This window comes from Salmo trutta, chromosome 2 (assembly GCF_901001165.1).
Source record: "Salmo trutta chromosome 2, fSalTru1.1, whole genome shotgun sequence".
Taxonomy (NCBI): domain Eukaryota; kingdom Metazoa; phylum Chordata; class Actinopteri; order Salmoniformes; family Salmonidae; genus Salmo; species Salmo trutta.
This window is the reverse complement of record NC_042958.1, coordinates 12755921-12780180: the sequence shown is the minus strand read 5'-3', so window position 1 is coordinate 12780180 and position 24260 is coordinate 12755921. Positions and strand designations below refer to the sequence as shown.

At 46.5% G+C, this 24260-nt stretch overlaps 1 protein-coding gene across 3 annotated transcripts; it reads right to left on the bottom strand.

Annotated features, from left to right (window-relative positions):
* Positions 1–824: 824 nt before the first annotated feature.
* oplah (5-oxoprolinase, ATP-hydrolysing) lies at positions 825–24026 on the bottom strand. 3 transcript variants are annotated; one of them, XM_029694347.1, is made up of 27 exons: positions 23824–24026; positions 21822–22077; positions 21409–21600; positions 19768–19882; positions 17790–17913; positions 15578–15773; positions 14311–14476; positions 13272–13410; positions 12878–12945; positions 12011–12327; positions 11587–11699; positions 10256–10426; positions 9738–9875; positions 9454–9592; positions 9121–9233; positions 8540–8691; positions 5614–5774; positions 5336–5437; positions 5023–5197; positions 4517–4701; positions 4189–4335; positions 3718–3852; positions 3262–3411; positions 2568–2725; positions 2281–2441; positions 2031–2128; positions 825–1672 (listed from the first exon to the last, which is right to left on the bottom strand). In XM_029694347.1, exons 2-27 carry the CDS (start codon positions 21990–21992, stop codon positions 1514–1516), a joined length of 3945 nt encoding a protein of 1314 aa, XP_029550207.1. In that variant the 5' UTR covers positions 21993–22077; positions 23824–24026; the 3' UTR covers positions 825–1513. The 3 variants fall into 3 exon arrangements, with proteins under 3 accessions (XP_029550207.1, XP_029550218.1, XP_029550227.1); XM_029694358.1 differs by having other exon boundaries at positions 21822–22070; XM_029694367.1 differs by having other exon boundaries at positions 21822–21993.
* Between the last annotated feature and the right edge of the window lie 234 nt (positions 24027–24260).

Below are 24260 nucleotides of genomic sequence, written 5' to 3'. Positions count from 1 at the left end.
TCAGGTCAGGGCCGTAGCTACCGCCCTCTGTCAGGTCAGGGCCGTAGCTACCGCCCTCTGTCTCGCAACCCAAGCCCACAGCCACTGTATCAGTCAATACAGGGTGGGTGAGTGCTCAGTGGTGACAAGGAGAGGCAGACTTGCTCTTTGGGTGTGACCAACATTTTTACCACAGGAATTGGGATTTTCCTGTCTTTGATCCGCAGTCCCATGCCACTCCAACCAACCTCCTGCTGCTGCAACAGCAATGCTCACTATCTCTCAATCTAGTCTCCATGTATGCCTGCCCAGAGCCTGTACCCCTTCCCACTCCCCCCCCCCCAGGACTTCTCAGCCCCACCGCACCCAAACCCTCCTGCCCCACCTCCTGCTGTGTCTCCTTATCTCCCAGAACACCCTGGAATTCATATTGGGGTCTGGCCTTTAGTTTGAGGGGATACTGTAAACCTAGGCACCATGCAGGGGTTAGTGTTGTAACTGAGGCCTGTGACTGCAATCATTGTACTCATTCCCATAGCTCACAGACCCTTCATGACACAGGCTATTTTGTAACATTTGTGTCATGTGGTGCTCTGAACACAGGGTGGCAGTGCAAGAACAGCAAACCGTCATTTTGGCTTGGTGTGTGTGAATTTTGATAACTACTTTCCTTGGTTCTCTGGGAGCCTCAATTGCATACTCCTCGCCGCCTCAACCCATTGGATGAGCAAGAGTTTTGAGAAGGAGAGTATGCAATTGAGATGCTCCCTGTTGTCAGGGCTGTGCTCACACTGCTACTGTAAAACCTCATGTTTTAAATGGTGTAATTTTTCAATAAATAAATGGCAAGCTTTCAAATGTATTCAATTGGGATACATGCAGTTGTGATACATCTCCAAACTAGTTGTACAATAATGAAAGTCAAAGTTCCACACAGAACAAATCCAATGCAGTGATTTACTGTATACATCTGATCCAAAGGTTGGCTAGTCTTCGTTACACCTCGTTAAGTCTAGTTAGTTAGCACCCTTGAAGCCATACAACTGTAATCTAGTGTTGCTTTTACATCCTGTTTCTAATCAGTTGTGGTGAGAGGCAGCAGACTAGTCTAGAAGAGCGTAGAATAGATGTCTAGAGATTGCTTTAACACACTGTTGCCTAAGCTTGAAGGAAAATACAACAAATGATACTGTTGACACAGGTCAGGTTAACCCTTGACCTGACTGAATCTAGGCCTAAAGGTCTGTCTTCAGAAGATTAAACTTGTTTCATTAACTCCCCTTCCGGTGAAACAATTTCCATGTTTGTCTCTGTGCGTATTATAAAGGACATACCACTAGCATCCTTTTAAACACCGTGGTTTGACTAGTGGAATGGGTGGTTGTACTACAGACATGGAAAAAAAGCATTGTTCAAGGCCTAAAAAAAAAACAGGACATGAATGCATTTTAAATGCTCTCTCCAGCACACCTCGCACTCTTCTTAGTGGAACTGTGTTTCTAGGTCTCTTTCCCCTCCAGCCTATCGCCCATTCTCACACACCCTCCTGTGCCATGCGATACTCAAACACACTGCCCCTCTCAGAGAAGTTGTCATTCAAGCGCCTGCGCTTTTTAAGGAGTCTTCCATCCCCAGCTGTTTGCTTGTCCTCACCATATCCACCTCCGCCAGGTGTGTACAGGCAAAACATATCCTGCAACACAGAAACACACAGATGGTCAGTAGGGTAATCAAAAGACAAGCATGAACATGAGTACAATGCAGGAACACTAACAGGCCCATAGTGGGCAGTACACCACACCAACAGGCCCATAGTGGGCAGTACACCACACCAACAGGCACATGGTAGGCAGTACACCACACCAACAGGCCCATAGTGGGCAGTACACCACACCAACAGGCCCATGGTAGGCAGTACACCACACCAACAGGCCCATAGTGGGCAGTACACCACACCAACAGGCCCATAGTGGGCAGTACACCACACCAACAGGCCCATGCAGATGTGCCACACAGACAAACTGACAGCCATGACAGTAGTCTAGTCTCACCCCAGGCTCCAGGCTCACAGTGGTCTTGGCCCCCAGGTTGAGAACCCTTCCATCTGCTCTGTGGAGCTGGTTCAAGCCTGATGCCCCACAGCCACCCCCTAAGAGAGAGAACAGAATACAGTGAACAACAAACCATAGATGTTATGACTAGAAGACATGGCGGTACAAAACAGACAGCTACTCAATCAAAACTACACAGACATTATCATACTAATCAAGGTCATTGGAGAGGTCATATGTGAGAGATTACCATGGAGACCATAGGGTCGGGTGGAGCGCCTCTCTGTCAGAACTGACAGGACCACCTTATTCCTGAACAGGAGCTTCCGGATCACCCCATCGCCCCCACGGTACTCCCCTGCACCCCCCGAGCCGGGCCGCAGGGAGAAGTGCTCCAGAACCACAGGGTACCTGAGAATCAGACCAACAGGACAGAAGAAATGATTGCTAACCAACTAGGTTAAAGACACTGAATGTTAAGTCATTGCCTTTCACATTGTAGAAGGTTAAAACCTCTATTATAAATCCTCCACCCACCTCTTCTCCAGAATCTCTGGGTCGGTGATGCGTGTGTTAGTCATGTGACTGTGGACACCGCTCCGCCCAGTCCAGCCTGGACCCGCCCCTGCTCCCCCGGCAACCGTCTCGTAGTAACCGCTCCCCTCGTTGCCGAAAGTCACATTGTTCATGCAGCCCTGAGTGTAAGTGAGAGAGAAGAAACGAGAGAGTGAGGCAGAAGAAACGAGAGAGTGAGGGAGAAGAAACGAGAGAGTGAGGCAGAAGAAACGAGAGAGTGAGGCAGAAGAAACGAGAGAGTGAGGCAGAAGAAACGAGAGAGTGAGGGAGAAGAAACGAGAGAGTGAGGGAGAAGAAACGAGAGAGTGAGGGAGAAGAAACGAGAGAGTGAGGGAGAAGAAACGAGAGAGTGAGGGAGAAGAAACGAGAGAGTGAGGCAGAAGAAACGAGAGAGTGAGGGAGAAGAAACGAGAGAGTGAGGGAGAAGAAACGAGAGAGTGAGGGAGAAGAAACGAGAGAGTGAGGGAGAAGAAACGAGAGAGTGAGGCAGAAGAAACGAGAGAGTGAGGGAGAAGAAACGAGAGAGTGAGGCAGAAGAAACGAGAGAGTGAGGGAGAAGAAACGAGAGAGTGAGGGCTGGTAACACTCAAACGTCAAGACTATTGCTCCATATGGAACTGTAGCAGAACTTTCCAGTAGCAGCTCTCTCTCCTACCTGTGAGGCAGCGCAGACCTCGAAGGCGCGGAAGATGACATCAACCACCCGCTGTGACGTCAGCACATTCCCCCCCACCACAGCGGCATTCTGGGAAGGCTGGAGAATGGAGCCGCTGGGAATGATGACCTTGATTGGAGTGAGACAGCCCTGAGAGACAGTGGTTTAATTAATACATTCTCCATATAGAGACACTGCTTCACATATCATAATAATATAACTATTCAGAATATTATTATTATGTGGCCACATTCTGCATTCAGTGCAGACATGTCATTAGAAGTGATCATATCACCTAAAGGACAACTCTTCCATACAATAGAAACCTACAGCTGTTGGTATACTGACCAAACTTCAACGCTGCAGTATCCATGATCCCCCACCAGAGGTCCTAGCATAGGTTTCCCATTACTGACTTTGTTCTGTGGTGGATTGAGAATGTGAACGGTGTCTGACCTGGTTGAGGGGGATGTCTTGGCCCACCATGCAGCGCAGGCAGTAGATGAGGGCAGAGAAGGTGATGGCACGAGGGGCGTTGCAGTTCCCCCACACCTCTGTCCCCGTCCCTGTGAAGTCAAACACTGCACTGCCCTGGGAGGGACGATAGCGAGATACAGGGATAGAGAGAACGAGATATAAAGAGATATAGAGAGAGGGATAGAGGGAACGAGGGATAAAGAGAGAGAGAGAACGAGAGATAGAGGGAACGAGAAAGGAGCAGTAATGTTGATTAACATTATTAGCAGTAGTTGTTGCCCAGTCTTGATGGTGGGTAGCACCCTGGTTGCCAGATCTGTCTATTTTAACCAACACTTCTCTCGTGTTTGTAGGCCTGCCAAACACAAAAGAGCAAGAGGAGTTTGCTCCAGTACAAACAGATCTGGCGCCCCAGCCATGCTAGATGGGTAGTATTAGATCTCCACCCACCTCGTTCTTATTAATCTGGACCCGCAATCTGATTGGTGTTCCATCGTCCATGAAGTCCTCTGCCTCCACCTCCAGGGAGCCCGTCTGTTGCCGCTGGCAACGGGCAAACTCTTTCAACATGTCTCTCACCGCCAGCTCTGCATTAGTCTGGAATCTCACACACACACACACACACACACACACACACACACACAAGATTACAAAGACAAACACCTGAACAGGAATGCTGACCACTCCATTTATAATGTGATATGACCTAAGAATCCAAATAAAGCTAAAACAATACAGCCCAACTGAAAGAAGCATCTCACAGTGACGTCCTCCTCACCTGGATGTACCCCATGTAGGCCTGCACCACAGCCAGCCCATAGCTGTCAATCAACTCCCCCACCAGCGTGCTCCCTCGCTGATTGGCTGCCACCTGAGCTCGCAGGTCTGATAGGTTGTCATGGAGATTGCGAGTCCCAGAGCAGTCTGGGTACTGAGCCGGAGCCATGAGGGCTTCAGTTACAGCTGACAAAGGAGGAGAAAGAGAGAGAAAGATCAGTACAATGCCATGGAAACGTTATTTCAAAACAGATTCCTGGAGTGCTTTGAATTCCTAGGATTTAAGCCAGTCAGACAAGTCTCACGGTGTGTTTAGTGAAGCTCAACATATCCTATTGTGACTATAGCTTTACACTAAAGTCACTGCTACCGACATCTCCTGGCTACAACATATTATACAGCCAACTGATAACAACACACTATCTCAATGACTGCTAGTGCCAAGCAGATATTACAACATATTGGCTCTCCCTTTCATAAGGGTTGCTCTCCGTAGCATTTCCTCACCCTCCTCCTGGAATACTCCAGCAGTGACCAGTTTGAAGGAGGTGAAGACAGCACCCTCCTGCTGCAGGGAGGTGGAGTGGGGGGGCATGGAGCCCGGGGTAATCCCCCCGATGTCTGCATGGTGCCCCCTACTGGCCACAAAGAACACTGGCCCACTCACGCCTCTCCTGAACACCTGAGAGGGACAGAGAGCGCAAAATATATTGAAAAGGGGCCCCAGGCCCCCCACCCCGGGCTCTAGGCCCCCCCACCCCGGGCTCCAGGCCCCCGACTCCACCTCATGTTTCTAGGGACTATTATAAGTGAAACTCACCGGAGTGATGACAGTGAGGTCAGGGAGGTGACTGCCTCCTGCACATGGATGGTTACTCAGAATCACATCACCCTCTTTAATGGTGCTCCCTATGGATTTGATCTGTAGATGACAAGAATAGAAATAAGGAAAGCGGGACAGAGAGACATGACAATATACTCTTCCTGGCTTAGTGTAACAATGTCTCCACTTCCCCAAATACTTGCTTAGTATGATTTGCAGACTTTGAATAGGTTGTTAAAGCAGTGAATTGTCATGCTTGCAGTGATGGTCCAGACCTGGTATTGGACTGTCTCCTGCATGGCTCCCAGGTGAACAGGGATGTGTGGTGCGTTGGACACCAGGCCTCCGTCAGGACCAAACACAGCGCAGGAGAAGTCCAGACGCTCCTTGATGTTGGTGGAGATGGAGGTTCTCTGGAGCACTCTGCCCATCTGTTCTGTAGATGCATGAGACCATGGGGCATTTAATGGAGACTTCAGGGGAAACTTACAGTGGTGGTTTGCTCGTTTTCAGTTAGTTACCTTTCTGTTACTTAAATGGCAATGGTACAGTTGAAGTAGGAAGTTTACATACACTTAGGTTGGAGTCATTAAAACCCGTTTTTCAACCACTCCACAAATTTCTTGTTATCAAACTATAGTTTTGGCAAGTCGTTTAGGACATCTACTTTGTGCATGACACAAGTCATTTTTCCAACAATTGTTTACAGACAGATTATTTCACTTAATCACAATTCCAGTGGGTCAGAAGTGTACATACACTAAGTTGACTGTGCCTTTAAACAGCTTGGAAAATCACAGAAAATGTCATGGATTTTGAAGCTTCTGATAGGCTAATTGACATCATTTGAGTCAATTGGAGGTGTACCTGTGGATGTATTTCAAGGCCTACCTTCAAACTCAATGCCTCTTTGCTTGACATCATGGGAAAATCAAAAGAAATCAGCCAAGACCTTAGAAAAAAAATTGTAGACCTCCACAAGTCTGGTTCATCCTTGGGAGCAATTTCCAAACGCCTGAAGGTACCACGTTTATCTGTAGAGTCGTGGCCAAAAGTTTTGAGAATGACACAAATATTAATTTTCACAAAGTCTGCTGCCTCAGTTTGTATGATGGCAATTTGCATATACTCCAGAACGTTATGAAGAGTGATCAGATTAATTGCAATTAATTGCAGTCCCTCTTTGCCATGCAAATGAACTGAATCCCCCAAAAACATTTCCACTGCATTTCAGCCCTGCCACAAAAGGACCAGCTGACATCATGTCAGTGATTCTCTCGTGAACACAGGTGTGAGTGTCGCCGAGTACAAGGCTGGAGATAACTCTGTCATGCTGATTGAGTTCGAATAACAGACTGGAAGCTTCAAAAGGAGGGTGGTGCTTGGAATCATTGTTCTTCCTCTGTCAACCATGGTTACCTGCAAGGAAACATGTGTCGTCATCATTGCTTTGCACAAAAAGGGCTTCACAGGCAAGGATATTACTGCCAGTAAGATTGCACCTAAATCAACCAACCACTTATCGGATCATCAATAACTTCAAAGAGAGCGGTTCAATTGTTGTGAAGAAGGCTTCAGGGCGCCCAAGAAAGTCCAGCAAGCGCCAGGACCGTCTCCTAAAGTTGATTCAGCTGTGGGATTGGGGCACCTCCAGTACAGACCTTGCTCAGGAATGGCAGCAGGCAGGTGTGAGTGCATCTGCACGCACAGTGAGGCAAAGACTTTTGAAGGATGGCCTGGTGTCAAGAAGGGCAGCAAAGAAGCCACTTCTCTCCAGGAAAAACATCAGGGACAGACTGATATTCTTCAAAAGGGAAAGGGATTGGACTGCTGAGGACTGGGGTAAAGTCATTTTCTCTGATGAATCCCCTTTCCAATTGTTTGGGACATCTGGGGAAAAAAGCTTGTCCCGAGAAGACAAGGTGAGCGCTACCATCAGTCCTGTGTCATGCCAACAGTAAAGCAACCTGAGACCATTCATGTGTGGGGTTACTTCTCAGCCAAGGGAGCGGGCTCACTCACAATGTTGCCTAAGAACACAGCCACGAATAAAGAATGGTACCAACACATCCTCCGAGAGCAACTTCTCCCAACCATCCAGGAACAGTTTGGTGACGAACAATGCCTTTTCCAGCTTGATGGAGCACCTTGCCATAAGGCAAAAGACTACGGTTTGCAACTGCACATGAGGACAAAGACTTTTTGGAGAAATGTCCTCTGGTCTGATGAAACAAAAATAGAACTGTTTGGCCATAATGACCATCTTTATGTTTGGAGGAAAAAGGGGGAAGCTTGCAAGCCGAAGAACACCATCCCAGCCGTGAAGCACGGGGGTGGCAGTATCATGTGTGGGGGTGCTTTGCTGCAGGAGGGACTGGTGCACTTCACAAAATAGATGGCATCATGAGGCAGAAAAATTATGTGGATATATTGAAGCAACATCTCAAGACATCAGTCAGGAAGTTAAAGCTTAGTGGGTCTTCCAAATGGACAATGACCCCAAGCATACTTCCAAAGTTGTGGCAAAATGGCTTAAGGACAACAAAGTCAAGGTATTGGAGTGGCCATCACAAAGCCCTGACCTCAATCCTATAGAAAATTTGTGGGCAGAACTGAAAACGCATGTGCGAGCAAGTAGGCCTAAAAACTGACTCAGTTACACCAGCTCTGTCAGGAGAAATGGTGCCAAAATTCACCCAACTTATTGTGGGAAGCTTGTGGAAGGCTACCCGAAACGTTTGACCCAAGTTTAAATTGTTTAAGGCAATGCTACCAAATACTAATTGAATGTATGTAAACTTCTGACCCACTGGGAATGTGATTTAAGAAATAAAAGCTGAAATAAATCACTCTCTACTATTATTCTGACATTTCACATTCTTAAAATAAAGTGGTGATCCTAACTGACCTAAGACAGGGAATTTTTACTTGGATTAAATGTCAGGAATTGTGACAAACTGAGTTTAAATGTATTTGACTATGGTGTATGTAAACCTCCGACTTCAACTGTAAATGGCAATGATTTTCTCCGTGATAAGTTTGACACTCCCTATCCCTCATTCTTCTGCATCCTCGACTCCCATCCATTTCCCTCTCAGCTATCCACCGGTTATCCTCTATCCGTTTTCACACTATCCTCCCCACCCTCCTTCTCTTTCCCATCCCCCTCCCTCGGTCCCTCCTCCCTGGGTACTAACGGACCTGCGATGCTCATGAAACGATGGGAGAAGATGGAGAGCTGCACAGTGTTGAGTTCAATTCCCAAGAGGCAGTGGGGGTCGGAGCCCACGGCGATGCACACATCACCCCCTTCTGTCAGATGGGCCACACAGCTGGGCTCCACCAGGATGGTGCTGGGAGGAAACAACCCAATGACACCGTCTAAAACAGTACTTACAGAGGACATTACACTGGTCTATAGCAGTGGTTCTCAGTCCTGGTCCTGGGGACCCAAAGGGGTGACATTGTTTGGTTTTTGCCCTAGCACTACAAACCTGATTCAAATCATCAAAGCCTGATGAAGAGTTGATGATTTGAATCAGGTATGTAGTGCCCAGGGCAAAAACAAAAATGGTCACCCCTTTAGGTCCCCAGGACCAGGTTTGAGACCCACCGGTCTATAGAATGCCAGCATAATCTATCCCAACGGATGTAATTCAGTGGCTATTTTAGGCTTGAAAACTAATCTGAATTTAGTATTTACAATGTAATTATTTGTAAATACTCCAAGGTAGCCTTGTCCCTTCCTGACACTTAAGTGATACAGCATGACAAATATACACCTGTTCTTGTCTATGATGATGGCTGGACCGGGGATATTGTGGTCACATGGCAACTCCTCCCACAGGTAAACACTGGTATCCAGGTAACCGTCCTCAAAGTAACACTTGGTTATCTTAGGGATGGAAAAGAGCATATATTTGACATTGAGTTCATTGTGAGGATCCCAGGATGGAGCCATACATTAAATATACTGTAATACTACTTGTTACTCATATAAAAGGAGACTGTATTCACAGTAAACACAGGTGAAAAAAGTGACATTACTTTGAGATGTAGAGTAAGGAAACCGTGCTTGTGATGATTTATGACTCTCAAAATACTAATCTCTTTACCATAGTGGCTTTGAGAATTCCAGATCCCATCTTGGTGTTGGTCACAGATTTGATTCCGGACTTCCCAGAGCCCCTGACTCTGATGTCATCTACCATGATTGGCCGGTCTGGGATGGTGAAGCCAAACTCCTGCAGGTAGCTGGGAAGGAGAGAGAGGGAGAGAGGGAGGGAGGGAGGGGTACAGCGGGAACATGAGGGCTCCGTGCGATGGTTGTAGACGTAAGATCATTGGTTGTTATTATGAAGGAACATAAAGAAGTGAGGGGAAAGGTTCATGTGCTCACCGCTTAGTGAAGGCACTACGGAAGTCCCCTGACTTACAAGACCGAGAGTTGCCGGGGTAACCTGTGGCTGTCACCATGAGAGCACAGTCTGTTTTCTCGTAGCGCAGGTGGAGGAAAACCTCAGTGGTTATCTGAGAGCTGAGAGAGAAAGAGAGACAAGAAAGCATTGGTTCATTCTTAATTATAAACGGGTGGTTTGAGCCCTGAATGCTGATTGGCTGAAAGCTGTGGTATATCAGACCATATACCACCGTTATGACCCAAAATGACTTTTTACTGTTTTAATTATGTTGGTAACCAGTTTATAATAGCAATAAGGCATCTCAGGGGTTTGTGGTATATGGCCAATATACCACGGCTAAAGGCTGTATCAAGGCACTCTGCATAGCGTCGTGCATAAGACCGTGGTATACTGGCCATATACCACACCTCCTCGGGCAATATTTCTTAATTATAGAACCCAGACGAAGGAAAAGAGTGTGTGTGTGTGTGTGTGTGTGAGTGCTCATGTGTCTGACCTGCTGAAGCAGCGGTCTCTCAGGGTCTCTGTACAGCGCTGGGTCAGCTGCTCCACCCTGTGGTCCAGCTCAGAGAAGGAGCGAGGGTTGTACTGCAGAGAGCACGGCTCTTGGACCTCCTCCACCACGTCAGCCAGCGCCAGGCCGTAGGCCGACAACACACCACTGTACCTGGGAGGGCGAGAGACACAGAGGGTTATATGGAGAGATGTACTCTTTTATTTTTCAATAAACTTGTGTAACACCTAAAGAGGAGGAACATTGATTGAGTTTTATTTCATCTAGTGCTGAGCGATTAACCAATTCATTTCTTTTTTGTTATTAAACAACTAACTGACCGACGTCGTTTCAATTACTTGAATTCAATTTAGTTTGGGGTTTTTGTGAGCCCAACATGCCGCTTCTCTAGAGAGAAATCAAATCATTCACAAGATATTTTTTTAAATGTTTTATTGAAACCGAAGTCGAAAAGTGATGTTTTTTCTTCGAACCGACTTTAAAAAGCACTAATCTCTCAGCACTCGTTTTCATCTAAGGGTGAGAGAAGGGAAATGTACCTAACGCTAACTTATACACTACAATAAACAGCGTCTAGTGAAAGTCTACACACTCCTTGCAGTCTTCACATTTTGCTGCCTTATCTAAAAAGGGATTCAATTCCATGGTTTTTTTTCTAGAGAGATATACACAACCTACTCCACATTTACAAAGTGAAAGAAAGTTAGAGATAACAAAGAATAAAGAAACAAAGATGTCTTGATTGTGTAGGTCTTCACAGCCCAGAGCTAACACTAGGTGAAATAACCTTCGGCAGCCATTACAGCTGTGAATAACATTCACTCGCACCTGACTTTTCCCCTTACTAGCACTGACTGTAGTTAGCTACTTTATTGAAGAAAATGTACTTATTATGACTGAGGTTGTCCCACCTAGCTGAATGCCCTAAATGTAAGTCTCTCTGGATAAGAACGTCTGCTAAATGACTAAAATGTAAATGTAAAATGTACAGTAATGGATCAAACTGTGAGATGACATTGCGAAAGGAACGAACAACCTCCTAGGCACCCGTTTCCCCTGGCCAAACACAAGCCTAGCATTTTCATGCCAGCCTCTCTCGCTCACCCTCGCTTTCTCCTTCTCCATCTGTCCCTCCTTGGAATACACAACCACCTGTGTACTAAACTCACTCCCTACTCAGACATGTGTAGACAGGAAACAGGACTCCCTACTCAGACAGGTGTAGACAGGAAACAGGACTCCCTACTCAGACAGGTGTAGACAGGAAACAGGACTCCCTACTCAGACAGGTGTAGACAGGAAACAGGACTCACTTGTGAATGAAGACGGTCTTCATACCTAAAGCTTGTGCGATGGCACAAGCGTGTTGCCCGCCTGCTCCACCGAAACATGCCAACACATGCTGAGAGGTGTCATGTCCCTTAGCCTACACAGAGAGACAAAGAGGGCGAGCGACAGGGGGAGAGAGAGCGAGAGAGTCTTTGGAAAAGGCAGCAGAAACTTCTGTTCAACATGGAATGGTGGAATTATCAGCAACATCAGAGCACTGCTGTAGTCTAACAACAAACTCCGCCGCTGTAGTCTAACAACAAACTCCGCTGCTGTAGTCTAACAACAAACTCCGCTGCTCATTTTGAATGTGAAAATGGGACTAATTCAAGTATTTCAACTAATGTCTCTAGTGAAACACCAGACTACACAAAACAAACACATCAATATAATCCCTCCCATCAATACCTGTGTCAGTGCTCTGATTGGACGACACATGGCCTCGTTGGCCACTCTGATAAAACCCATAGCAACCTCCTCCATGCTCATCTCTGATTTGCCGCTCATGACCCTGCTGTTGTTTGAATGGGCGCTTCCGTTGGCGCTGCTCTGGGATTGGTTGGTGGAGAGGAAGTGGTTGATCTCGCGGGTGAGCTGTTGGAAGTGCTCCATGGTTTCCTCGCTGGACAGAGGCTCGTCCTCTCCCGGACCAAAGATCCTGGGGAAGAAGGAGGGGAGCAGGCGGCCCAGAGCCAGGTTGGCATCCGTCACCGTCAGAGGACCACCTATGAAGATCATATAGGAATACCTGGACATTACACCAGGCCTTTGACCACACTACAACTCACAGATTGATGTCTTCTGTGTAGTATTACCAAACCATAAGTGTTCAGAATATAGGCAATACTATAAATAGCACACTTCCACATCAGGAGTCATACCATACCAACAGTAGCAGGAGAAAACTAAATGGTTTTCTAGGTTACTACAGTACTTCACTTGAGCTGTATCCAGAGCTGTTACATAATCTCGCGTTTCTGTTGGAATTTGGGAGTTATTCCAACTTTTTAAGCCTTCCCCCTCGGCCACACCATCTTCCTAGAGATGGGGTAGGGAAAAGGGACAAGAGAGGGAAAAGCTTTGGCCGTACAGATGTTAAAATGTTTGTTACATTTTAATTTAACTGAGTGGACCGGATTAAGGATAGAAATCTGTACCAGGGAGAAAAAGGGTAACAGCTCTATTCAACAGAGAAAAGGAGTGGAAAGAAGAGGAGCATGTGTGTGAGAGAGAGAGGGACAGAGAGAGGGACGGGGTGGGGGGCAGTATTCCTACCCTTTCTGTAGCAGGAGGGTCCTGGATGGGCACCAGCCGACTCTGGCCCCACAACAAACATCCCTGACCTGGGAACAAAGAGGGGAGATAATGTCACATTTCCCTCCCTGTAGACTGACTGGACTAGATTGACTTCCACCACATACACAGTCATTCCCTGTGGAAGTTATACATTGCCATCCAATGTTTGTCAAATAGGTTCATAGGTAGTAACTGTGGGTTAATGGTTTAGCTATGGCAGAACAGTCTGAGCATAAATCACAAACACGAGAAAATAGATATTATACTTCCCAGACCTCCAAGCAACAGACTGTGTACAGTGAAGTCTATGTAAACATACAGTATGCTGAAAGTCCATATTCATACTGTGTGTGAACCTGTTGTCCTCACTGACCTGAAGAAGAGGCGGGAGCCACCGCCTGCTGCTACGGTGTTGATGTCTAGCTGTGGGGCCTGCAGGGTGACGCCGGCCGTGGTGGCCTCAAACACGTGCTCATAGTGACCCGCGTAGCGACTCACATCTGTAGACGTGCCTAAAACGGGGCCCAGAGTGGCCCAGAGTAGCTGTTAGGGGCATGAAGTGTAAAAGAGCTCAAGTTTCCCTAAATGATGGAACGCTAGGACTTCATCAGCCCAGTATTATCGAATAATGTGAGATTTAGTCATCAAGGGCTTCAAAGAAGCCTTTGTCTAACATCCATCAGTACAATTCCTGCTTCCTGCTATGATTCTTTCCTTTTAAACCCTTTAGTTCACACCCCTCTCTCTCTCTCTCTCTCAGTCAGCAAGCCCTTAAGGCGTCCGCATGCTTCCCAGCAGAAACAGTTTGGAAGAGATTGTGCATATATTATGACAACATTTTGTGATGTTTTCGTTCGTTTGGACTTCGGTAAGGGTTTTTTCGGCTGTTCAGGCACACAATTTTTTTCCGGGAGACAAGCTGAAGTCGGTAGTCAAAGTTTATTCGTCGGTGATAGGTCTACAGTAGGGATTCTTCAATAAAGTCTTTGTTGTCATTCAACTCATTTTCATGCAAACGTTTTCATTGAGAAATACTGCAACAAACATCTTATATGTAAAATGCGTATTTTACGGCAAAAACGTCAAAATTAATAACAGATTTCGGGAGTCATCTTCGATTAATTCTGATTCTTTGGAGGAATTGTATACGGCTACGGAGTCTCAAAATGGACAAACAGTAGTATTTGTGCTTCTTTCTCATTTTTCATGCGAAGGTCTTTTAAGGGATTATGCGAGTTTACTCGTTCAGTTCATCTAGACTTCAGCTAGCCGCCAACTGAACAGAAGCATGCTGACGCCTTTACCCTCTTCCCCTGTCCTCATGCTATATAGGCTGCATATGGCCCCTCCCCCCCTGTAGCTGTTTCCTTCTTCTCCATTGTGCCCCCCCTACATCCTGTGCTCCTCCTCACCCCCCATGTCGAACCCAATGACGGGCTTGTTCTCTATCTGGCTGTAGGAGGTGATGGCGTAGCCCACCACACCCCCCGCGGGCCCAGAGAGCACTGCCCGGGACCCACAGAACTGCTCCATGGGGGTGAGACCTCCATCAGACTGCATGAAGAGAACGCTCGTACCCTACAGTTGAGAGAGAGTCGGAGGGAGTACAGGAGGTTGAGAGAGAGGCGCGGAGGGAGTACAGGAGGTTGAGAGAGAGGCGCGGAGGGAGTACAGGAGGTAGAGAGAGAGAGAGGCGGAGGGAGTACAGGAGGTAGAGAGAGAGGCGCGGAGGGAGTACAGGAGGTTGAGAGAGAGGCGCGGAGGGAGTACAGGAGGTTGAGAGAGAGGCGCGGAGGGAGTACAGGAGGTTGAAAGAGAGGCGCGGAGGGAGTACAGGAGGTTGAGAGAGAGGCGGAGGGAGTACAGGAGGTAGAGAGAGAGGCGGAGGGAGTACAGGAGGTAGAGAGAGAGGCGGAGGGAGTACAGGAGGTAGAGAGAGAGAGGCAGAGGGAGTACAGGAGGTAGAGAGAGAGAGGCGGAGGGAGTACAGGAGGTAGAGAGAGAGAGGCGGAGGGAGTACAGGAGGTAGAGAGAGAGAGGCGGAGGGAGTACAGGAGGTAGAGAGAGAGAGGCGGAGGGAGTACAGGAGGTAGAGAGAGAGAGGCGGAGGGAGTACAGGAGGTAGAGAGAGAGAGGCGGAGGGAGTACAGGAGGTAGAGAGAGAGGCGGAGGGAGTACAGGAGGTAGAGAGAGAGAGGCGGAGGGAGTACAGGAGGTAGAGAGAGAGAGGCGGAGGGAGTACAGGAGGTAGAGAGAGAGAGGCGGAGGGAGTACAGGAGGTTGAGAGAGAGAGGCGGAGGGAGTACAGGAGGTTGAGAGAGAGAGGCGGAGGGAGTACAGGAGGTTGAGAGAGAGAGGCGGAGGGAGTACAGGAGGTTGAGAGAAGCGGAGGGAGTACAGGAGGTAGAGAGAGGCGGAGGGAGTACAGGAGGTAGAGAGAGAGGCGGGGGGAGTACAGGAGGTAGAGAGAGAGGCGGAGGGAGTACAGGAGGTTGAGAGAGAGGCGGAGGGAGTACAGAAGGTTGAGAGAGGCAGCCATTTCAAGGTGTGTAGCTATACAGAATGTGACCTATAAGAGTATGATCGCTCTGCACACTTATGAGTGCTCAGTAAATACAGCTACACAACATTATGTTAATAATATAAAACACATATTTATTTACAAAAACACGGACTAACCTCCAGTCCACCTCTGAAGCCAGAGGTGAAGCCTTTCAAGTACTGGCGGATTTTAGGTGTGAGGTAGGCATCGGCGCATACGGTGTACCCGCGTGGCACTGCCCTCACCATGGGCATGACCTCACTGGACAGGGACACCTGGGTGAAACCCAGCCTGCGCGCCAATGACCCAACAGCCTTCTCATGGGCAGACCACCTGACATACAGAGAGAGAGAGGAGTTCTCACATCAGATTCATTCCATTATGTTCCTGTCCAACATATAAACTCAGCAAATAAGAAACATCCCTTTTTCAGGACCCTGTCTTTCAAAGATCATTCGTAGATATCCAAATAACTTCACAGATCTCATTATAAAGGGTTAAAACACTGTTTCCCATGCTTGTTCAATGAACCATAAACAATTAATGAACATGCACCTGTGGAACAGCCTACAGACGGTAGGCAATTAAGGTCACAGTTATGAAAACTTAGGACACTAAAGAGGCCTTTCTACTGACTCTTCAAAACACCAAAAGAAAGATGCCCAGGGTCCCTGCTCATCTGTGTGAATGTGCCTTAGGCATGCTGCAAGGAGGCTTAAGGACTGCAGATGTGGCCAGGGAAATAAATTGCAATGTCCGTACTGTGAGACAGCGCTACAGGGAGACAGGACAGACAGCTGATCGTCCTCGCAGTGGCAGACCACGTGTAAAAACACCTGCACAGTATTGGTACATCCAAACATCACACCTGCGGGACAGGTACAGGATAGCAACAACAACTGCCCGAGTTACACCAGGAACGCACAATCCCTCCATCAGTGCTCAGACTGTCCGCAATAGGCTGAGAGAGGCTGGACTGAGGGCTAGTAGGCCTGTTGTAAGGCAGGTCCTCACCAGACATCACCGGCAACTACGTTGCCTATGGGCACAATCCCACCGTCGCTGGACCAGACAGGACTGGCAAAAAGTGCTCTTCACTGACGAGTCGAGATTTTGTCTCACCAGGGGTGATGGTCGGATTCGCGTTTATCGTCGAAGGAATGAGCGTTACACCGAGGCCTGTACTCTGGAACGGGATCGATTTGGAGGTGGAGGGTCCGTCATGGTCTGGGGCGGTGTGTCACAGCATCATCAGACTGAGCTTGTTGTCATTGCAGGCAATCTCAACGCTGTGCATTACAGGGAAGACATCCTCCTCCCTCATGTGGTACCCTTCCTGCATACTCATCCTGACATGACCCTCCAGCATGACAATGCCACCAGCCATACTGCTCGTTCTGTGCGTGACTTCCTGAAAGACAGGAATGTCAGTGTTCTGCCATGGCCAGCGAAGAGCCCGGATCTCAAACCCATTGAGCACGTCTGGGACCTGTTGGATCGTAGGGTGAGGGCTAGGGCCATTCCCAACAGAAATGTCCGGGAACTTGCAGGTGCCTTTGTGGAAGAGTGGAGTAACATCTCACAGCAAGAACGGGCAAATCTGGTGCAGTCCATGAGGAGGAGATGCACTGCAGTACTTAATGCAGCTGGTGGCCACACCAGATACTGACTGTTACTTTTGATTTTGACCCCACCTTTGTTCAGGGACACATTATTCCATTTCTGTTAGTCACATGTCTGTGGAACTTGTTCAGTTTATGTCTCAGTTGTTGAATCTTGTTATGTTCATACAAACATTTACACATGTTAAGTTTGCTGAAAATAAACGCAGTTGACAGTGAGAGGACATTTCTGTTTTTGCTGAGTTTAGTACTATTAGGCAAACTGCAAAGTTGACTCAGTAGTGTTTTCTTGAAAAGCCTTCCAGTGCTCTCCCTCCTGTTGAAAGGTTGTGTGTTCTGTGGTTATCAGACCTGGCATTAAGCCAGACAGTTCTGAAGGTGCCTTTACAACATACTTACATCTAGCGACTTTAAATTACTTTACAGTTTGAAACGGAGTAGAAAGAACCCTGTAAGTCAATAAACGAGAACTCCCAGAATGGATATAACAACGGAGAGAAACTCAACTTTTGAGATTGCAGGAGAAAAAGCGCAGTGAAGGAGAAGAAGCCCAGTCTTCCTCTACCCTTCTAAGACTGACTGTTCATGACCTTCCACATCTACCACAGTGATCCCACACCAAGAAAAACAGGTAATCTGACACCAGGCACTAGACACACACAACAACAATCTTTAAAGATAGTAAACTGGGAGTAAGTCTTGCTGTCTGGGTTGGCAGTATACTGACGTGTAGGAGTGTAGCAGCAGAACAGCCAGGCTGTGGATCCCCCGGGACAGGACTCCTCGCAGATCATCCTCCACACGCTGCATGTCCAGCTCACGCCACACCTCCAGGGAGTCCCCTGTACTGCCTGGAGGACAGAGACACAGGGCAGAGGTAAGGGACAGGTATATGTGTGTGTGTGGATGCAAATTATTAACCCAAGCAGTTACCACTCAAGCCTGTCATAAACTTGACAAAAAAGAGGTAATAGTCCTGTGGGGAATTTGCATCTGAAAACTGTATATGTTAAAAAAGCTCTCCTTGTCAGTCATTGCCTGTGCCTCAGTAGGAGCAGGAAATGTATCCATATAATTTCCATATCTTACAGGATATGGTCAAGAATACTGCACTCTGTTTAAATTTGTGCAATAATTACTTTATTGTAAAATGGGTAATGTAATAAATTAAATGGGAAAAGGCCCAATGCAGCTGTTTTTATCTCAATATCAAATCATTTCTGGGTAATAATTAAGGACCTTACTGTGACTGTTTTGAATTAAAATGGTCAAAAATAAACAAAAATAGCTTCTTAGCATAGAACAATTACTCAAGCAAGTATTTTACTAGGACTATCTGGGAGTGGTTTGAGTGGGGAGGGAAAACCTGAAAATTTGCTGTTATTGGCAGAGAGGTGATGTCACCAGGCAGGCCACAATTCCATCCCACCCAAACATTTCAGGCGGTCTTTTCAAACAGCTCTTACACTAAAAGGGCATTATCTTCCTTTTCACAGTATTATTCCAACCTCATAGTGTGGAAATATACATACAGTGCATTGGGAAAGTATTCAGACCCCTTGACTTTTTCCACATTTTGTTACAGTACAGCCTTATTCTAAAAAACAGTTAAATAATTTGTTTTTCTCCACACAATACCCCATAATGACAAAGGAAAATCAAGTTCACCATTTTTAGCTAATTTATTTAAAATGAAAACCAGAAAATATCACATTTACATACAGTACCAGTCAAAAGTTGACACCTGCTCATTCAAGGGTTTATCTTATTTTTATTATTTTCTACATGTGTTATTTCATAGTTTTCATGTCTTCGCTATTATTCTACAATGTAGAAAACAGTAAAAATAAATAAAAACACTTGAATGAGTAGGTGTGTCCAAACTTTTGACTGGTACTGTAAGTATTCAGACCCTTTTCAGTACTTTGTTGAAGCAACTTTGGCAGCGATTACAACCTTGAGTCTTCTTGGGTATCACGCTACAAGCTTGGCACACCTGAATTGGGGGAGTTTCTCCCATTCTTCTCTGCAGATCCTCTCAAGCTCTTCCAGGTTAGATGGGGAGTGTCGCTACACAGCTATTTTCAGGTCTCTCCAGAGATGTTCAATCGGGTTCAAGTCCGGGCTCTGGCTGGGCCTCTCAAGGACATTCAGAGACTTGTCCCGAAGCCACTCCTGCATTGTCTTGGCTGAGTGCTTAGGGTCATTGTTCTGTTGGAAGGTGAACCTTCTACCCAGTCTGAGGTCCTGAGCGCTCTGGAGCAGGTTTTCATCAAGGATCTCTGTGTACTTTGCTCCGTTCATTTTCCCCCTTGATCCTGACTAGTCTCCCAGTTCCTGCTGCTGAAAAACATCCCCACAGCATGATGCTGCAACCACGCTTCACTGTAGGGATGGTATTGACCAGGTGATGAGCATTCAGGCCAATGAGTTCAATCTTGGTTTCATTAGACCAAAGAATCTTGCTTCTCATGGTCTGAGAATCCCTTAGGTGCCTTTTGGCAAACTCCAAGCGGGCTGTCATGTGCCTTTTACTGAGGAGTGGCTTCCATCATATTATTTAATCAACTTTAGAATGAGGCTGTAACGTAACAAAATGTGGAAAAAGTCAAGGGATCTGAATACTTTCTGAATGCACTGTACAGTAGAGTCTGTGTAGCTGAAGGCCTGCAGGTTATTGAGTTAGTCCTGTGTAGTGCTGTTACCTGTAACAATACGCTTGGGTTCTTTCCTGGGTAGCTGGCAGCCATCTTGTCTAAGTACAACCCTCTCATCAACCTCAATGACCTCTTCATAGAGCACGTCTGGAACAGCCACCTCCTGTCACACACACACAGACCGTTAAGTTACTCTAACTTGCAAATAATCTACAAGACTCCCAACTTTATAATTTGAGTAAAACAACTCAGTATTGACTATCCATGATGGTAGTTGATATTGGGTAAGAGCTGGCTGTCCTAGCTGGCCTGGAACAGGAAAAGTTGGGAAATGGTATTAGTCATGAGTTACATATAAATCTTAGGACCTCCAACTAGAAATGATCAGAGGGCAGGGTCTGGTCCCCAAAGTGCAGCGGACAGCACAAAGCTGTTGAAATATCATTGGATATATGCTAGGTCAGTATGTCACCACAGTGACCTTTACGACAGTCAAAGTTCACTCGGACCAACAGTAGAACACAGGTCTGGGAACAAACTCCAAGACCAACCCCTATGCGTGTACAGTATATAGCCTACCCTCCCATTAACTGCCCATGCAACAGTTTTTCTGAGACAGCTGCATGTTCCGTGTCTGCACTGAGTGTTTATTTATGCACATGCATCTGTGTGTGTTTTTCATTCTATGCTGCCACACATCTTCCAGTAAGCACACGGTGTATTCATTCAGTCCCGGTTGTGTCCCTCCCAACCCCTTAGCACTCCCTCACAGGCCCACCTGTGCCTGGTAACAGAATGTAGATCATGTCTTTACTGTGAGCCCAGCAGGAGATGGGAGGGTGCAGCTATAGTTCCAACAGGTCTCACACAGACCTACTGAGGAGCAGTGATGCACTCCAGATGCACACTCCAGAGGTACACTCCAGAGGTACACTCCAGAGGTACACTCCAGATGCACACTCCAGATGTACACTCCAGAGGTACACTCCAGAGGTACACTCCAGAGGTACACTCCAGATGCACACTCCAGAGGTACACTCCAGAGGTACACTCCAGAGGTACACTCCAGAGGTACACTCCAGAGGTACACTCCAGAGGTACACTCCAGAGGTACACTCCAGATGCACACTCCAGATGCACACTCCAGATGCACACTCCAGATGTACACTCCAGATGTACACTCCCATTACAACACAACACACAGTAGAACAATGTCAACGTATTATTTGAAGAAACAGAGACATTTGTGAGCTCTGCCTCTCAAACCCTTGATGCAATAAACTGGGGACTTTATCTGAAGCAGTATTAGATCCTAATTTAAAGTATCACTTACTAACTTTGCAGGCTTAGTATAAACTTGTCGTGAAAGAGTCTACCTAAACATTACTGAATCATTTGAAACGCTTCAATGATAAGAGTGCATTATTCCATTACCAAGCAACATAGTGGAAAAGTGCCGACTGCCACTTGCGTATAGTATATTCAGCGCTCAGTTAACCGTACCATTAGCACGGCCGGTATGGTATTGTTCAAGTGAGCATTAATTCATTCATCAATACATTAGTGTCAGTCTCCGACAAGGCAGGACGTGACTCCCCACCTCACCACCCCAAACAAAGGGCCCTCACAGAGAAAACTCTATTGTGCTGTAGCATCAACCCAGTCTCCATTCCATAGAGAAGCACTAACCAAATCGAAGAGCTTTGGCCGGGCCTGGGTGCCAATATGCAGCAGATCCTTGAACCCCTTTGTGACCAGGAGGGCAATCCGCTCTCCTTGCCTCTCCAGCAGGGCATTGGTCGCCACTGTGGTGCCCATCCTGATCCAGCCAATCAGGGATGTCTCCACAGGCTGTTCCCTGGGAAAGGCCTGCCCAGTCTCCTGTGAACATAGCAGGATGTAGCAGGGGGGGTTAGAGAGGATCACACATTAAGCACTGGTTAACCTCTGGGTCTGCTGACGTCATGTCTGATCTCAGCTTGTCACAAGCTTTAACTAAAACTACTCTTCCTGCTCTCTTCATTTCTCCATAAACTACCTCTCATCTGTCTATTCCTTAGTCATTTAATTCCTCTCCCCGTCTCTCCAGAGTTCCATCTCACCTCCTCCAGAACCCTGCGGATCCCCTCAGTTGGAGCGTCTTTGTAGTTCTGGGGGTCGTGGGACAGCAGTTTCAGGACCCTCTCCCGGCCGTCAGGTAATCGGGCAAAGACGTCGGTGAAAGTGCCACCGCGGTCGATGGCAAAGTCAAACTTCCCTTCAGTCTCTGTCATCCTGAAGAAATGAAGGACGGACAGAGAACTGCTGCTCCTGAAATCCTGGACAAAACTACTCACTCAAGATGCAGTAATCTGGTTTCTGGAGAGATAGAGATATTTACAGTACCAGTCAAAAGTTTGGACACACCTACACATTAAAGTTTTTTTTTCTATTTTCTACATTGTAGAATAATAGTGAAGACATCAAAACTATGAAATAACACATGTGGAATCATGTAGTTAAAAAAAAGAAAAAAAGTGTTAAATCAAAATCTATTTTATATGTTAGATTCTTCAAAGTAGCCACTCTTTGCCTTGATGACAGCTTTTCACACTCTTGGTATTCTCTCAACCAGCTTCATGAGGTAGTCACCTGGAATTAATTTCAATTAACAAGTGTGCCTTGTTAAAAAGTTAATTTGTGGAATTTATTTCCTTCTTAATGCGTTTGAGCCAATCAGTTGTGTCGTGACAAGGTAGGGGTGGTATACAGAAGATAGCCCTATTTGGTAAAAGAGCAAGTCCATATCATGGCAAGAACAGCACAAATAAGCAACGAGAAATTACAGTTCATCATTACTTTAAGACATGAAGGTCAGTCAATGCAGAACATTTCAAGAACTTTGAAAGTTTCATCAAGTGCAGTCGCAAAAACCATCAAGTGCTATGATGAAACTGGCTCTCATGAGGACCGCCACAGGAAAGGACATTAGACCGGTGGGAATCTGTCCTTTGATCTGATGAGTCCAAATTTTTTATTTTTGGTTCCAACCGCCGTGTCTTTGTGAGATGCAGAGTAGGTGAACGGATGATTTCTGCATGTGTGGTTTCCACTGTGAAGCATGGAGGAGGAGGTGTGATGGTGCTTTGCTGGTGACACTGTCAGGGATTTATTTAGAAATCATGGCACACTTAACCAGAATGGCTACCACAGCATTCTGCAGTGATACTCCATCCCATCTGGTTTGCGCTTTGTTTTCGACAGGACAATCACCCAAAACACTCCTCCAGGCTGTGTAAGGGCTATTTGACCAAGACGGAGAGTGATGGAGTGCTGCATCAGATGACCTGACCTCCACAATCACCCGACCTCAACCCAATTGAGATGGTTTGGGATGAGTGGGACCACAGAGTGAAGGAAAAGCAGCCAACAAGTGCTCAGCATGTGGTTACTCCTTCAAGACAGTTGGAAAAGCATTCCAAGTGAAGCTGGTTGAGAGAATGCCAAGAGTGTGCAAAGCTGTTATCAAGGCAAAGGGTGGCTACTTTGAAGAATCTAAAATATATTTGTTTAACACTTTTTTGGTTACTACATGATTCCACGTGTGTTATTTCATGGTTTTGATGTCTTCAGTGGTTCCACTACTGCATGTGCCACGGCAAACACATACCATATGCTACCAGAAGATTTGAAGACATAAGGGCACTCAATAGTGGTTTTGCACTATATTATATATGCATTACTATATTATAGCCCCCTATGTAAACACATAGTAGACTAGACTACGCCGAGGAAGCGCTAACTAGAGAACAGTCTGGTGAGGACGGATGCAGTTTGTATCGCAGGAATGCAGTCTTTATCAATCGGCAATATTGTGCACTATTCTATTCATACAGCAAACTGTCATGAGCAATACATTCGACTAAATCAATGCAGCAATTATTATATTATTATCCTAATTGCTTTGGTCATAAATAACGGATGTAGGTCGTTCATAAGTCACTGATCCACGAGCGACCACTTTGTACTGCCGGTGTAGTGGTAGGTTGGCATGGTTTTAATAAATTTTTCTCGGTCAGTTTTCAAAAGTTGAGTGGATAATTTTCCGATCTTTAGGCTACTTACGAGTCTTCTTGCTCTGGGTTTATCACTGATGATCCGATGTGTCGCAAATCCTTGCCAGTCGTCTATCGTCCTTTGCTGTTCTCCTTCCTCACTCTCACTCTTATCTCAATGCTGGAGATCTCTGCTCTGGTTGCCAAAGTCAGTTCGGTTTCTAATTTACTAAAGACTACACTCCACCCCCTTGCCTTCGGGCTCTTCTTCTTCGACATGGCGGTCTGCAAACAAACGTTTAGGCTATGTGCATGACGCCACCTACTGTGCTGGAATGTACGATCAATTAGGATCTTCCCAATTCTGTACTACCATTCAAATAAAATGTACCCCCCTACCCCATTAAACTTGACCTATTTCATGCTGAAAGATTCCACCCTTCAGATTGTTCAGCATGTCTACAACCATATCTACTGTAACACATGTTACCCCCAGTCTCCACAATA